This window comes from Gopherus evgoodei, chromosome 1, assembly GCF_007399415.2.
Source record: "Gopherus evgoodei ecotype Sinaloan lineage chromosome 1, rGopEvg1_v1.p, whole genome shotgun sequence".
NCBI lineage: Eukaryota > Metazoa > Chordata > Testudines > Testudinidae > Gopherus > Gopherus evgoodei.
Genome location: NC_044322.1, coordinates 15576940 through 15593665, shown reverse-complemented (window position 1 = coordinate 15593665; position 16726 = coordinate 15576940). Strand labels below are relative to the sequence as shown.

At 46.4% G+C, this 16726-nt stretch overlaps 1 protein-coding gene across 5 annotated transcripts in view; it reads right to left on the bottom strand.

The window, feature by feature from the left end:
- The window catches only part of ANKRD42 (ankyrin repeat domain 42), a 40280-nt gene extending 29217 nt beyond the window's left edge, over window positions 1-11063 (bottom strand). For 2 of the 5 annotated variants that reach the window (XM_030558447.1, XM_030558451.1), the window contains exons 1-3: window positions 7862-7994; window positions 4803-4966; window positions 792-899 (exon numbers count right to left, since the gene is read on the bottom strand). In XM_030558447.1, coding sequence (XP_030414307.1) covers window positions 792-899; window positions 4803-4966; window positions 7862-7907 — 318 coding nt within the window. In that variant the 5' untranslated portion in view covers window positions 7908-7994. Of the gene's footprint in view, window positions 1-791; window positions 900-4802; window positions 4967-7861; window positions 7995-10752 lie in introns of those variants that run through there. The other 3 variants (XM_030558449.1, XM_030558448.1, XM_030558450.1) reach the window with 3 other exon arrangements.
- Between the last annotated feature and the right edge of the window lie 5663 nt (window positions 11064-16726).

Genomic DNA, 16726 nt, shown 5'->3' with positions numbered 1-16726 from the left:
TTGCCTTACATTTAGATCATAAGCTTTTTGAGGTACAGACCATCTTTGCATTCTAGGTTTCTACAGCAGCTAGTATAATGGAGTCCTGGTCCCTGACTGGGGCTTCTAGGCACTGTCACTATGCAAACAATGAAGAACATAATAATAATGTGTAGGTAGATCTATCTTGTGTGTTATTTACAATCAGACGTGTTTCTAATTCTGAAAATATCTAGCTGAAGTTTCCAAAGCCATCTAAGGCAGGGGTTCTCAACCTTTTTCTTTTTTAACCTCCCCCCAACCCCCGCCCACCATCACCACCACCCAAAAATGCGATAAAAACTCCATGATCCAAACGTGGTACAACAGCTGGTTTTCTGCATATAAAAGCCAGGGCTGGCATTAGGGGGCAGCAAGCAGGGCAACTGCCTGGGGCTTCATGCCACAGTGGCCCCCGTGAAGCTAAGCTGCTTATGCTTTGGCTTCAGCCCCGGGTGGTGGGGCTCAAGGCCTCGGGCTTCAGCCCTGTGCGGCGGGGCTTCAGCTTTCTGAGCTGAGCCCCAGCGAGTCTAATGCTGGCCCTGCTTGGAGGATCCCTGGTTGAAAAACACTGATCTAAGGGATACAGACGTCCAGTTGGCATCTAAATATCTTATACAGCTTTGAAAACCGCAACATAGTGTACAGTATGAATCTTGTTATAACTTCTTTTCAGGACACTGGAGTAAATCCTCAGCTGGTGTGAACTGTCAGCGTTCCACAATGGGGGAGGATCTGCCCTATTTACTTTTGATATAAATATTTACTCTTACCTGCATACAAGCATCATGACCTCTGATAGCAGCAAGGTGAGCAGCTGTCCAGTCTCTTATAGCTAAAGCTGTTATATCAGCCCCATGCCAGAGCAGCCAGTGAAGACACTGCCAATCAAATCAAAGACAAAGACATTAACATTTGTTTTAAATATAGGTAATTATCATGGACCCAGTATACAGTTCTAAGAGAGAATTTACTGCAAATTGTCAGTTGATTTTACGTTTTGAAGCATTACCGGAATTCTTCATTGTTACAATAAGCCACAACAGGGAATGTATTAGTAAGTTGTTGCTGCATTAGTAAACTACAGCTTCCTTCATTCCTTCATCCATCCAAGAAATGTACCAATAGCCTACTAAAGCAGATCCAAGCACACCTTACTGATCTTACAGTATGGCTTATGTCATTTTACATTTCAATTTTAAAAGATTTAAGATGTAAACTATAGGGCTATTTGTGTAATGTATCTTTCCACTATGAAAGTGGAAGGATATATTTAAAAATTGGAGAAATGGGCACAAACATCCTTCTGTACAATTCTAATTGTGTTTATTGCAAACAAAGAAAACAAAATCAACTCTTTGTCTTCCTACATTTTTCTATTTAGACTCCCTAGACTTGTGGTACCCTTTCTCTCCTCCCATCCTCCCACGACCAAGCCTCACTTTCAGAGGTATTTTGTGCTCTAGTGGTCACTTCTGGCAGCTCTAGGTGCTCTCCAGAGCATCAGATAAAACTTTCTTTGTGAGGTATACCACATTTTCTCCAGCGGCAGTTTAAGCCAGACTCCATCACTGGTTCCTCTGTTGTCTCTATAACTAGGGCATTGGTGAAGGTTGGCTAGACGAGACTCAACCCAAACAAGACCACAACCTGACTTACAGGGTGGGGGAATCATTGGAAAAATCACAGAAGTTATAGGAACAGCCCAGACTGATGGGATATGAGCACAGTTTGTTTCTAAAGACCAAAACCTGAGGGGGTCTTGTTAGCTCCCTGGTGGTTTCTGGACATGTGGAAAGCAGCGATGTATTTCTTATTACTTGCATTTAGCAAGAAGTTTGCTTTGACATATGGCTGTTACCATACTTACCCATGCATTTGTCGCTTCAAGGTTAGATTGCTACAGTGCATTCCACATGAGGTTACAACATGATACAGCAGCTTGCTCGGAATGTGGCAGCCCGGTTTTTAATCTCTGGAAGTTCATAACACTGGTGCAGGGGTTGTCAAATGAATTACAGGTAAATAGTTAAGGTGTTGATTTTGACCAGTAAACTCTAAATGGTTACAGTACTCTCAAGTCCTTCTTCAGTCACCTGATGTACTCAGACTAAGGGCTTGTCTACATCAGAAAGTTGCAGCGCTGGTGAGGGAGTTACAGCGCTGCAACTTTGAAGGTGTACACATCTGCAGGGCACCACCAGCGCTGCAACTCCCTGTTTGCAGCGCTGGCCGTACTCCCGTTTTGTCTCGGGTGTAGAGGATCCAGCGCTGGTGATCCAGCGCTGGTAATCCAATGTAGACAGTTACCAGCGCTTTTCTTGACCTCCGTGGAAGGAGGAAGCCTCTGGTAATCAAGCTGGTTTCCTTTCCCGGTTTGCTCTCTCGGTCCCGGAGCCACCCAGCAAACCGCAGGGAAGGAGACCTGCTTGCTCGGGGTTCCGGGACCGAGAGAGCAAACCGGGAAAGGAGACCAGCTTCGCCGCGGTTTGCTCTCGCGTTCCCGGAGCCACCCAGCAAACCGCAGGGAAGGAGACCTGCTTGCTCGGGGTTCCGGGACCGAGAGAGCAAACCGGGAAAGGAAACCAGCTTCGCCGCGGTTTGCTCTCTCGGTCCCGGAACCCCGAGCAAGCAGGTCTCCTTCCCTGCGGTTTGCTGGGTGGCTCCGGGACCGAGAGAGCAAACCGCGGCGTTCCCGGTTTGCTCTCTCGGTCCCGGAACCCCGAGCAAGCAGGTCTCCTTCCCTGCGGTTTGCTGGCTGGCTCCGGGACCGAGAGAGCAAACCGCGGCGTTCCCGGTTTGCTCTCTCGGTCCCGGAACCCCGAGCAAGCAAGTCTCCTTCCCTGCGGTTTGCTGGCTGGCTCCGGGACCGAGAGAGCAAACCGCGGCGTTCCCGGTTTGCTCTCTCGGTCCCGGAACCCCGAGCAAGCAGGTCTCCTTCCCTGCGGTTTGCTGGCTGGCTCCGGGACCGAGAGAGCAAACCGCGGCGTTCCCGGTTTGCTCTCTCGGTCCCGGAACCCCGAGCAAGCAGGTCTCCTTCCCTGCGGTTTGCTGGGTGGCTCCGGGACCGAGAGAGCAAACCGCGGCGAAGCTGGTTTCCTTTCCCGGTTTGCTCTCTCGTCCCGGAACCCCCCTTGAAGCCGCCCAACAGCGCTGCAGTGTGGCCACATCTAACACCACTTGCAGCGCTGGTTGCTGTAAGTGTGGCCACTCTGCAGCGCTGGCCCTATACAGCTGTACTAATACAGCTGTAACAACCAGCGCTGCAAAATTTTAGATGTAGACATGGCCTAAGATTCCATTGGTATCAGAGGGAACTGGGCTGGTGGCACACTTCTCAGTTGGAATCAATGGCTCTTAAATTCACTTTTCATCTAGTTGGCCAGAGCTCAGATTTGATTACTTTTAGGACCTGCTGTAAATGTTATATATGTCCCTGGGCTTTCCCTGAAGTGACAAGGAGATGGACTGAACAGGGTTGCTTGAGCGATGGAGGAAGGCATGAGTCTGTAAGGAAGACTATAAATGGAGCCTATATTAGGACTGGGAAAGTCTCCTCTGGGTTGTTCTGTAATGTACTAGGAAATCCTGCGACGCTGAATACATGTAACATGCCTAAGGCATGGAAAAGGCACAATAAGTCTAGAAAACTGAAAAATAAGATATTAATTCCTGCATCATATATAAATTGTGTATTCATCATGATAAGTGTAGAACTGATAAATGAAATTGTTTTTAATTTATTAATGTAACTTCTGTTCACCATCCACACTACACTTGCCTACACTGTAACTTCTGTTCCATATTGTAATTCAAACCCCATTTTAAAACGCTCACTCCATTTTGTAAAAGCTTCCTCCAACCTTCATTTTTGCAAACTCTGCTGTAATCTTATTAGTTTAGTTTAGATGTGTGAATGAGGTATGTATGGATGACAGAATCAGCCTCCAGCCCCAGCATGTCCTGATGAGATAAAGTTCAAATACCAACAGCTGGAGACCTAGACAACAGCCCTAAACAAAGTAAGAAGCATCCACCCTAAAAAGAAAAGGACAACAGAACAACAGAAGGAAGATCAAAGCCAGGTTCAAGGCTGAAAATCACGCCTGCAGTTGGTGGGTGATCAATCCAAACCCAGAGGCAGCGTGACACAGCAAGACCTATAGACTTTGAATCCAAACTAAAAGCCTATAAAAAAGAAGGGTGAGATGAGAGACTCTGGGTAACATTCTGCTGCCAACATGGAAGGACATCAGTGCCTTCCCAACAGAGATCCAGCTTGTCCTTGTACCCGGCTTTCCTGGCCAGTTAGCCGCCACAAGCTACGAACCCAAGCTACAAAATCAAGCTATGAACTTAAGCTATCTTCAGGACTGGTAACTATGCAGCAGCTGCAGAACATCTGATGGATATGTGTGTGTGTGTGTGTGTGTGTGTGTGTGTGTGTGTGTGTGTGTGTGTGTGTGTGTGTGTGTGTGTGTGTGTGTGTGTGTGTGTGTGTATAAGAATTAAGATATTAGTTATTAGTCATAAATCAAATTGTTATCATAATAAATGTGGTATCTTTGTCTTGCCCCCTGAAAAGATCCTGTGTGGTTTTGTCTGTACAACATAAGTCCCTGCTTTACTAGTGCTGAATGGATTTACTAAGCAATAAATAGACAAAGCGACTATTGATTCAGCCAGATCAGCATGAGTTTGCAAACCTGTGTTCAGTCCCCTGAGAAGGAAAGCACTGATCCATAGGAACCTTGTTGTGTCCTAGATCTAAAAAAATTTTGTACCTCCAGGCTTCCAGAGTGTGCTGCACAGTGCAAAGGTGTAAATTTATGGACTAAATCCACCTCATTAATACTGGCTCCACTTTTTACCATTGATGCAAGTTGTTGTACATCACCAGCTTTCACTGCCTCATGTAGATTAGCATAATTTGGCTTCTTCTTGACAGCTGTTGAAGAATAACAAAAGGTCATTAACCAAGTGGATACATTGTGGGGACATGAACCATGGAATGAATCAGAAGATGCTGATATGGAAAGGTACATTAGTTTTGAAGATGCTTAACAGCAATATGATGAACCTGATCTTTACTCTGACGGAACTCCCCATCCCTAGTAGCCAATATGAACTTTTTCAGAATACGGGCTGTAGGACTGGACGCTATGTCTGTGAGAATCTTTATCACATCGTCAAACCTACTGAAACATCAAGTTATCCTTTAGTACATTTTTATACCAGAATGACGACTACTGTAGAGAGTGATTCTTTGTGCAGTAATAATGCTTAGCTCTTACATAGTGTTTGTCATTAGCAGCTCTCCAAACACTTTGCAAAGGAGGTAAGCATCATTATCCCCATTTTTCAGATGGAGAAGCTGAAACACAGAGACAAGCCCAAGGTCACCCAGCAGGGGAGCCAAGAATAGAACCCAGTTCAGTGCAGAATCCATTAGGCTACACTTACTCTATTAATCATCCTGTGTGGCTCGCTATTATTAATAGCTATGGCATTTCTTAGGTAGCCATCAGCTTGTTATTATGACCTGACATCCTGCTCCCATTGATGTCTGTGACAACACTCTAAGAACGTAAGAACGGCCATACCAAAGGTCCAACTAGCCCAGTATCCTGTCTTCCAACAATGGCCAATGCCAGGTGCTTCAGAGGAAATGAACCAAACAGGTAATCATCAAGTGATCCATCCTCTGTCATCCATTCCCAGCTTCTGGCAAACAGTCTCAATGACTTTGGTGCTGCAGGATCAGGCTGTAAATTTACAAACAGCATCATCCAGAGAATCTGGCACTGGAGTGGGAATCAGGCAACATCAGTTCTCTTCTGGGTTTTTCCACAAATTAGTTGTGTGACCTTGGGCAAGTCACTTAGGGGCAAAATTTGCAAACCTAAATAAATGGCCTGGTCTGAGCCCATGTATGGTTTTAGATAGTTAACTTCAGACAGCTAAGTTTAAAAGTAACTCAAAATGGCTAATAAGATGTCAACAAAGAACCATCTTCCACAGCAGTGGTATCAGAGTGCACTATTGTGTTACTTCATTAGGTTTGCCAAGGTGATAAGGATCCTCACAGATACAGGGTCTAATACTACAGATCACACAAGTTTCAGAATGTGGGCCTTGACCTATTTGTACCTCAAATTCTCCCTATGCAAAGTAGGAATAATAATGCTTAGTCTACACTGTAAAGCAATCTGAGATACGAAAGAGTATACATGCTAAGTAGTATTAGGAAAAGCACCAAGCAATTTATGTAAAAAGTGCATGAATGTCCCTAACATGGGAGGAGGGATAGTTCAGTGATTTGAGCATTGGCCTACTAAACCTAGGACTGTGAGCTCAATCCTTGAGGAAGCCATTGAGGGGTCTGGGGCAAAAATCTGTCTGGGGATTGGTCCTGCTTTGAGCAGGGGATTGAACTAGTTGACCTCCTGAGTTCCCTTACAATCCTGATATTCTATTCTAACAAGTGTTCTCCTCTCACTAGCTCCCCATATTATTGCTATTTCATTATTTGTTTTGCAGTGGCACTGAGAAGTCTCAGTTGTGAACCCAGAGCTACACTGTGTTAGGTGCTGTACAAGCACAGAAGAAAAAGATGGCTTAGGCCTCAAAGATCTTGGGGGGTTATTTTTGGCTAGTGGTTTTAGGGGATTATTTGTTTTGTTTTGGAGAGGGGTTATTTGTTTTTGTTTGTTTATTTTCAGAAACAGTGTCAGCAGTATCATTAGGACAGTAACCCAACAGACCTCAATGGAACTATACTGATTTACATCAGTTCAGAATCTGACTTACTCTATTCACTGAGAAGAACATGTAGGCACTTTGACAATGTTAATGCAATGAGTTTGGGTTAAATAATCTTTTCCATAACAAACACACACAGAAGGGCTGGAAAACATGGTGAATTTTGACTTGTGGCATTTCCATGGAAACACCTAATTGGTAAAGAGGGAGAGGTTTGCACTCCCCATTTTCTATGGAATGGACAGTGACCCTCTAAAACTGCAGATATACTGAGATCCACAACCTGAAAGAGTAAAGGCATTCCAGATGCCCAATACCTCTGTACTACATCCCAGCTGCCCTCCCAATTTGTCACATTTTATTGAATTTTTTACTGAAACCATTATCAAAGTGGTTATAGAAATTATTCGTTAACAGAAAGCCAAGTTTTCAGCAAACAAAAAAATCAGTAACTAATTTGGTGAAAATTTCAATACCATTCTTGAGGTAAAAAAAAAATCAGAAAACAAAAATCAAAAAATGAAAAATAGTTTCATTCCTAATCCTAAAAAGAACAGGCGTACTTGTGGCACCTTAGAGACTAACACATTTATTTGAGCATAAGCTTTTGTGGGCCACGGCCCACTTCATCGAATGCAACCCACCAAAGCTTGTGCTCAAAAAATGTGTTAGTCTCTAAGGTGCCACAAGTACTCCTCTTCTTTTTGTGAATACAGACTAACACGGCTGCTATTCTGATTCCTAGCCCTGTGAAGGAGAAACAATGCTGATACTTCAATTTTTTTGTTAATTCGTTAAAAAAAATTAAAATCAGCCACACACTGAACCTCTAAGGGGGTATTTCAGAGTGCACAGAAGGAAAGATCTTATGATAACAGCAACCAGAGCCTCTGTGTCTGAGCCACTCGCAGACTTTAATCAGGAACCTCACTGAGCCCCATTTATCAGTGAGTCATCAATGGCACAGCCAGGATTAGAACCCTCCCATGCCTCCCCCCAAAGTCATTAACCCTTTGGCTCCAGCCCTTGCTGAAGCAGCATCGTATGTGCTGGGAAGGGGCAGGAGTTGAGCCAGGCTCACCAGCTGGAGTGGCAGCAGCAGCAGCAGCAGCAGTGTTGGTAGGCATGTTGGTTACTCAGGCAGGAGGGAGCCTTTCCACACTCATCCCCTCCTCCTCCTCGTCTCTGTGCCTGCCTTGGTGGCTGCAGCAGAAGGGTTGCTATAGAAACAGTGTACACTTCCTGTGCTGATCACTTCCTCCCTTTGAGGCCAGGGGGGCTGGGTGTCTGTGCAGCATGGCTGGGGAGGGGGGCCTAGGGCCAATGTCACACGGGAGAGGGAAATGTCGGGCTGGGCTGTGCGTGGCTGAAGGGAGGCGAGGTGCAAGTCTGGGGTCTCTCAGTAGGAGGAAGACTTGTCTTCTGGGGAGTATTAGGAGTTTGTGAGGAAGAGAGTAGGGCAGTGTCAGCGTGTCTGTGAGGGATGTAGGTACCCTGGGTCTGTGAGCAGGGGAATAGGGCAGTGTCAGGGTGTCTGTGAGGGGTGTAGGTACCCTGGGTCTGTGAGCAGAGGAGGGCAGTGTCAGCGTGTCTGTGAGGGGTGTAGGTACCCTGGGTCTGTGAGCAGAGGAGGGCAGTGTCGTGTCTGTGAGGGGTGTAGGTACCCAGGGTCTGTGAGCCAGGGAGGGCAGTGTCAGGGTGTCTGTGAGGGGTGTAGGTACCCTGGGTCTGTGAGCAGGGGAATAGGGCAGTGTCCTGTCTGTGAGGGGTGTAGGTACCCGGGGTCTGTGAGCCGGGGAGGGCAGTGTCATTGTGTCTGTGAGGGGTGTAGGTACCCGGGGTCTGTGAGCCAGGGAGGGCAGTGTCAGGGTGTCTGTGAGGGGTGTAGGTACCCTGGGTCTGTGAGCAGAGGAGGGCAGTGTCAGCGTGTCTGTGAGGGGTGTAGGTACCCTGGGTCTGTGAGCAGAGGAGGGCAGTGTCGTGTCTGTGAGGGGTGTAGGTACCCAGGGTCTGTGAGCCAGGGAGGGCAGTGTCAGGGTGTCTGTGAGGGGTGTAGGTACCCTGGGTCTGTGAGCAGGGGAATAGGGCAGTGTCCTGTCTGTGAGGGGTGTAGGTACCCGGGGTCTGTGAGCCGGGGAGGGCAGTGTCATTGTGTCTGTGAGGGGTGTAGGTACCCGGGGTCTGTGAGCCAGGGAGGGCAGTGTCAGGGTGTCTGTGAAGGATGTAGGTACCCAGGGTCTGTGAGCCAGGGAGGGCAGTGTCATTGTGTCTGTGAGGGGTGTAGGTACCCGGGGTCTGTGAGCCAGGGAGGGCAGTGTCAGGGTGTCTGTGAAGGATGTAGGTACCCAGGGACTGTGAGCAGGGGAATAGGGCAGTGTCACGGTGTCTGTGAGGGGTGTAGGTACCCAGGGACTGTGAGCAGGGGAATAGGGCAGTGTCAGGGTGTCTGTGAGGGGTGTAGGTACCCTGGGTCTGTGAGCAGAGGAGGGCAGTGTCGTGTCTGTGAGGGGTGTAGGTACCCGGGGTCTGTGAGCCGGGGAGGGCAGTGTCGTGTCTGTGAGGGGTGTAGGTACCCAGGGTCTGTGAGCAGAGGAGGGCAGCATCAGGGTGTCTGTGAGGGGTGTAGGTACCCGGGATCTGTGAGCAGAGTAGGGCAGCATCAGGGTGTCTGTGAGGGGTGTAGGTACCCGGGGTCTGTGAGCCAGGGAGGGCAGTGTCAGGGTGTCTGTGAGGGGTGTAGGTACCCAGGGTCTGTGAGCCAGGGAGGGCAGTGTCAGGGTGTCTGTGAAGAATGTAGGTACCAAGGGACTGTGAGCAGGGGAATAGGGCAGTGTCAGGGTGTCTGTGAAGGATGTAGGTACCCAGGGACTGTGAGCAGGGGAATAGGGCAGTGTCACGGTGTCTGTGAGGGGTGTAGGTACCCAGGGTCTGTGAGCCAGGGAGGGCAGTATCATTGTGTCTGTGAGGGGTGTAGGTATCCGGGGTCTGTGAGCCAGGGAGGGCAGTGTCAGGGTGTCTGTGAAGGATGTAGGTACCCAGGGACTGTGAGCAGGGGAATAGGGCAGTGTCCGGGTGTCTGTGAGGGGTGTAGGTACCCAGGGTCTGTGAGCTGGGGAGGGCAGTGTCATTGTGTCTGTGAGGGCTGTAGGTACCCAGGGTCTGTGAGCCGGGGAGGGCAGTGTCAGCATGTTTGTGAGGGGTGTAGGTATCCAGGGTCTGTGAGCCAGGGAGGGCAGTGTCAGTGTGTCTGTGAGGGATGTAGGTATCCAGGGTCTGTGAGCAGGGGAATAGGGCAGTGTCATGGTGTCTGTGAAGGGTGTAGGTACCTGGAGTCTGTGAGTGAGGGAGGAGGGCAGTGTCAGGGTGTCTGTGAGGGGTGTAGGTACCCAGGGTCTGTGAGCCGGGGAGGGCAGTGTCATTGTGTTTGTGAGGGCTGTAGGTATCCATGGTCTGTGAGCCAGGGAGGGCAGTGTCAGTGTGTCTGTGAGGGATGTAGGTATCCAGGGTCTGTGAGCCAGGGAGGGCAGTGTCAGTGTGTCTGTGAGGGATGTAGGTATCCAGGGTCTGTGAGCAGGGGAGTAGGGCAGTGTCAGGGTGTCTGTGAAGGGTGTAGGTTGAAGGATGGCTACTTTTAAATCTGTTATGGAATGTCCGGGGAGATTGAAGTGTTCTCCTGATGGCTTTTGGATATTATCATTCCTGATATCTCATTTGTGTCCATTTATTCTTTTACGTAGAGACTGTCCAGTTTGGCCAATGTACAATACGTGGCCTCCATAGACACATAAGAAATCATCACTGTGTTCACCAGTTAAAACATTTACTTAACACTAATATTTAACATTTAACATCCTGTGAATGATCGGCCAGTCACAGGATGGGTAGGAGAGATTTCACTCAAGACACAGGCATCCAGCTTTATTGACAGACACACCAAGCATTTCTTAATAAGAGATGGAAAATTAGACTTACACTCTCTTCACAATCCCTCAGATTCCTCTATAGAAAGGTATACTTCTGCTCTGTCACAGGAAAGCTGGTGTCAATGTTGTCCCAGGGGGTTGCGGATTCTGCAGCCGTTATCTCCCAGATCTAAGTTGGTTAACTGCTTGTTCATTGCTGCTGCTAAAGTAGCTTGCTGGAAGGCAGTTGATCATTGCTACGGCAACCTTCAAATTCTGCTGCTGCTCCTGCTGCTTTTCCAGGTAGCTGCTTCTTCTTGCAGGTATCCAGGGCTGTCCTTAGCCATGGCAGAACAGGCAGCCACCTAGGGCACCACTAGGTCTGAGGGCACAGACAGGAAGCAGTGGAGCATGTAAGAGAAGGGCTGCTGGGTCCTAGAAAGAGCTGAATGCAACACAGTCTGAGGTGGAGGATTGGCTGCTGGGGTCTCTGGAAAGGGGTGGGGGAAGGAACTCACCTGTAGGGTGACCAGATGTCCCGATTTTATAGGGACAGTCCTGATTTTTGGATCTTTTTCTTATACAGGCTCCTATTCCCCCCCCACCCCATCCCAATTTTTCACACTTGCTGTCTGGTCACCCTAGGCGGGGTTAATTGGTACCTACATAAGACAAAGCCCCAAATATCGGAACTGGCCCTATAAAATCAGGACATCTGGATCTGGTCACCCTAGCTGGGGAGCGTGTCTGTGTTGTCCCACAAACTTACACAGGATCGTTTTAGGGGTAAGACAAAGATGCCACATTTATTATTAATTCGTAACTATTAGCAAATACCCTAATGCTTATACACATACACTCACACACACACACACACCAAAATGTTCTGCAGCTGCTGGATAGTTACCAGTCCTGATTGCAGTTTGAGTTCGCAGCTTGGGATCGGAGCTCGTGGCAGCTAACTGGCCAGGAAAGCTGAGCACGAGGAGGAGCCGGGTCTCTGTCGGGCGCGCACCGATGCTCCTTGACGTTGGTAGCAGAACATTACCCAAAGTCTCTCATCTCACCCTTCCCTTTTTATAGGAGTTTAGTTTGGATTCAAAGTTCCTAGGTCTCGCTGTGTCACGCCGCCTCTGGGTTTGCTTGATCACCCGTCAATTGCAGGCGTGACTGTCAGTCTGGGACCTGGCTTTGATCTTCCTTCTGTTGTTTCTTTTTAGGGTGGATGCTTCTTGCTTGAGTTAGGGCTGTTGTCTAGTTCTTCAGCCGTTGGTATTTGAACTTTATCTCATCAGGACGGGCTGGTGCTGGAGGTTGATTCTATCACCTATGCATACCTCATTCACACATCTCAACTAGACTAATAAAATTACAGTATGGCTTGCAAAAATGGGGGCTGCAGCACAAGCCTTCTACAAAATGGAGTCAGCATTTTAAAATGGGTTTTGAGTTACAATATTGTACAGAAGTTACAATGTTACAATGTAGGCAAAATGGCAAGTGTAATGAAATGGTGAACAGAAGTTACAATGGTACAGTGACTAACTAAAAACAATTTCATTCACATTGGTTCTACATCTGTCCCCCGAGCTGGCAGTGATCCATCTCATCCGAGGGGAGCTGCACAGGGCAGGATGAGCTGCTGTGGCTCCATGGATGCCCCGTCCCTGAGATCAGATGCTGTGCTAACTTCACTGTGGTCCATTGGGCTGGCGGTGGTGCCCACTGACGTGTGATCGGAGCTGAAGGTTTGCTGCTGCTGTTGCCACTCTGCACCCCAAGAGGTGGATTTTGGGATCCTGCAGTTTTCCACCTATCTCATTCTCTACTGCAGCTCTTGGTCCAGCAGGCTGGGGGGTGAGCCAAGCATGGAAGCAAATTTGTTCGCCAGAAATGCTTGCTAACAATCCTGAATTCAATTTCAATATTTTAAAAAAAAACAGAAAAAACAGAAAATTAAGTTGTTGACAATTATTTGTGACAAGTTTGGTATGGGGAAGGGAGTGGGCCAGTTTTCATCAGAGAAACAAAAAATGTTGACTGACTTTCCTATAGCCCCGTTACTGCTAAATAGAGCCCTCCAACAACTGTAATATGCTCATCTCCTTAATAGTGTATAGAGCAGGGGTCAGCAACCTACAGCACACGTGCCAAAGGTGGCACGCGAACTGATTTTTGATGGCATGCGGCGGTGGACTGAGCGGCTTAGCCCACCGCTGCTCTGGGGTTCCGGCTGCTGCCCCATTGCCACCCAGCGTCCCAGCCGCCAGCCCCACTCAGCACCCGCTGCTGATCTGGGGACCCCCAAGGAACCCCTGGCTGGCAGTGGGCTGAGCAGGCCGGTGGCTGAGATCGCGGCTGAGCTACTCAACCTGCTGTCGGCCTGGGGTTCCATTCACTCAGCTGGTAGCGGGCTGAGCAGGACTAAATTCAACGAAATAGGAAACAAGATCTACTAATGACAAAGTGCAAGAACCTAGAGCAGTGGACGAAGGACTGTGGTAGTGGACAAGCATCCGCTGAAATGCCGCCAAAATTCGGCGGCATTTCAGTGGCAACGCCTCTGAATGACACTGCTTATCGGTGGCAAGCGGTGTCATCCAGAGGCGTCGCTGCCAAAATGCCACCGAATTTTGCCGGCATTTTGGCAGATGCTCATCCGCCAGCCAGTACGCAGGTGCACTGAGAGGCCCTTGTGGGCGCCATGGCACCCTCGGGCACCACGTTGGGGACCCCTGACCTAGAGAGCCTCCTGAAGCACGGCAATCGTTTTGATTTAAATGGACTTGAACTGTATGAAGAATTGAGTACACTGTCATCAGTGTTGCCACATGCAAAATTGATGATGGACTTTGTACAGTTTACTTATACCAGCAAACTTGTTGATATATATCCTAATGTGTACGTTGCCACTCGTATTCTGCTGACAATTCCTGTAACAGTAGCATCAGGAGAACGGAGTTTCTCAAAACTAAAGCTCATTAAAAACTATCTCCACTCTACAATGAGTCAGGAACACTTGACTGGTCTTGCTATTCTTGCAATCAAACAAGACATCACTTTGTCTTTGTCATACGATGACATTATGACTGATTTTGCAGCCAAAAAAGCCAGAACGATTGCTTTTAATTAAAAACAAATCCTTGTTTCAATACCTCTTCATAGAAATTTCCAATAAAATGTTGACAAATTAGAAAAATTATATTATTTGCATCATTCTGTCAAATCAGGATTTTTTCTGTAGCACTACTTCTTTAGTGCTAGTCCATCAGTATTACAGTGCTTCATTAAGTTAAACTGGTTTTAATAACATGCATGTGGCAAGTTTTCCAGTAGTGTAAGCCTATGTTTGTGTTGCTAAGAGCAAGACAGGCACAGGGGCACCAATTTAATAATCCCACCTAGGGCACCATAAATCTTAAGGACGGCCCTGCAGGTATCTTGTGGTTTCTGTTCTCTGCAAAACCCCAAACCCCTACAAGTTCAGCCTGCTGGCTGTTAGCCTGATATACTGGTTGCTCTCTGAAGATCAGCCAATCAGCTTTCAGAAATTAGCATATTTCTAGATTTTTTCCAGTTTATTAGCATATGTCACTCCTAGGCAGTGCTCTTCCCTCATGTCATCCTCCTTATTTTTAGGTAGGAAAGTCTCTCCCAATCTTGGATTCTAGAATTTTCTACGACATAAATTTAGACTTCGTCATCCTTGTTGCCACCATTTTGGTCAGCCATGTTTGATTTTCTAAATTTAAACTATCATTAATTTCTACTTAATTAAAGCCCCAATCTTAAAACTACTTACTATTTTATGCAAACCAAAGTGTTCTGATACTGTCACCACCTTAATTATGTTAATGGAGTGAATTTTTGCAATATTTAAACCCCTTCTAAGGTTTTTCTGTGAGCCTTTATTAAGGTGCTGTGAGGTATTTCAGAACATTCAGAGCAAAAATCTTTCATTACAGAGATACAATGACAAGTTGTGACTTGCAGGATACAAGCATTGTCCTCCGTGCAACAATCCCCTTCTAAAGTTCTACAATCAATGAATCTTGTTGATTTCAGATCAATTCTCCTATTTGTCAAGGGCATTTTGAATTCTAATCCTGTGCTCCAAAGTGCTTGGTGTCAGCTACAAATTTTATAAGCATACTCTCCACTCCATTATCTAAATCATTTATGAAAATATCAAATAGTGCTGGACCCAGACTGACCCCTGCAGAATCCCACTAGATACGCTCTTTCATTTTGACAGCCAAACATTGGTACCTACTCTTGGAGTATGGTCTTTCAACCTGTTGTGCACTCATATTATAGTCATTTCATCTAGGCCACATTTGCCCAGTTTGCTTACGAGACTGTCACATAACGACTGTGTCAAAAGTCTTATTAACACCAAGATATATCATGTCTATTGCTTCCCCACATTCACTAGGCCAGTTACCCTGAGAAAGAAGGAAATGGGGTTGGTTTGGAATGATTTTGTCTTGGCAAATCCATGCCTACTAGTCCTTATAGCCCTATGTGCTTACAAACTGATTGTTTAATAATTTGTTCCAGTATCTTGCCAGGTATCGAAGTGAGGCTGACTAGTCTGAATGTCCCCAGCTCCTCTTTGTTCTCCTTTGTTCCCCTTTTTAAACATAGATACTATCTTGTTAATGGATGTGGAGATATTCTTTTTCTAGGATCTCAGAAGAGAACTGCTGTATAGCACTTGGTTTGTTAAGGCAACAAATGCTGAGCCAGGAACCAATGGTTAAAATTTGTCCCCGACCATTTCTTGTTTCTCTAGACAAGATATTTTAGCAAATTTTAGAATGCCTTGGTGCTCAATACCTTGAAACAACCCTTTCTCCTCCACAAAATGCTTTATGCCCATTATCTCACCCAGACTCACTACTGCCAGGAGTTAGAGAAGTGTCCTTCTTCCCATTGGACAGATTGGGACCCTGAGGTACACAGAGAAGGGAGATGACCTGCACAGCAAGGCGATGGCACAGCCAGAGAGAAAATTCAACTGTTCTCACTCTTGCTCTAACCAACAGATAACAAACCCTGCAGAGGCAGGGATAAAGCCGAGGAATTGAGATGGTGGGAAATTTTTCATCGAAACAATTTTCTGTTGAAAAATCCATTAAGATTAAATAAATATGTTTTTTTAATCATAAATCAATTTGGATGAAATTTCTTTGCAAAATTTTTTTTTGCAAAACAAAAACATCTCCTATTTGTCACATACTGTTAAATTATCTCATTGCACACAAAGCGGAGACACTTGGATCTAAAAAAACTAGATGAGATGGGCTAAGAAGTTGCTCCTCTTAATGATTTAAAATAATAAAATATAAATAAAATATAATATTTCTGCTATTATACAGCAGAACCCCGTTTATTGAATCTAATTGGAACTGGGGCCGGATCATATAATCAAAAATTCAAATAAGCTGCAGAATGGGAAGATGTGAGACTTTGGCGCCATCTAGTGGCCACAGGAGAAATCGCCTAATTCTGGACCTGTGTGTTCTGGTTATTCAGTTAATATGTAAAGCTGGATAATGGAGGGTTGGATAAATGGGATTCTACGGCATTACGTCATAATCTGCCATGACTCAATATAAGACATCTCATATTAGACACTGCTACTAGTGACACTCTCAAATAGATTTTCACAGCTTCCCAGCCTCCACTCACCATGAGGTAGGTATAGGAGGATTGTTATCCCTAATTGACAGAGGGAGAAACTAAAGCTGAGAAAAGTGAAAGGACTTGTCTTATGTCACACTGCCAGTGACAGAGTTGGGAATAGGACCCAGTAGTCCTGACTTTGAAACTAACCATCAGTCTTGAATTTCATATACTGGATGAACAGAATAAAGTGATCTCAAATGAGATTCAGACCAATACCTGTTCACAGTTATTATTCAGCAAGTATTTTAGAGGAACTAGAGTATTAAAGAGAATCATGAACTGCTCAGAGACAATTAATGGAGAGAAGCAGCAAAACTCATCAAGCATCTGATTGATTATGACTTATTTCCTTG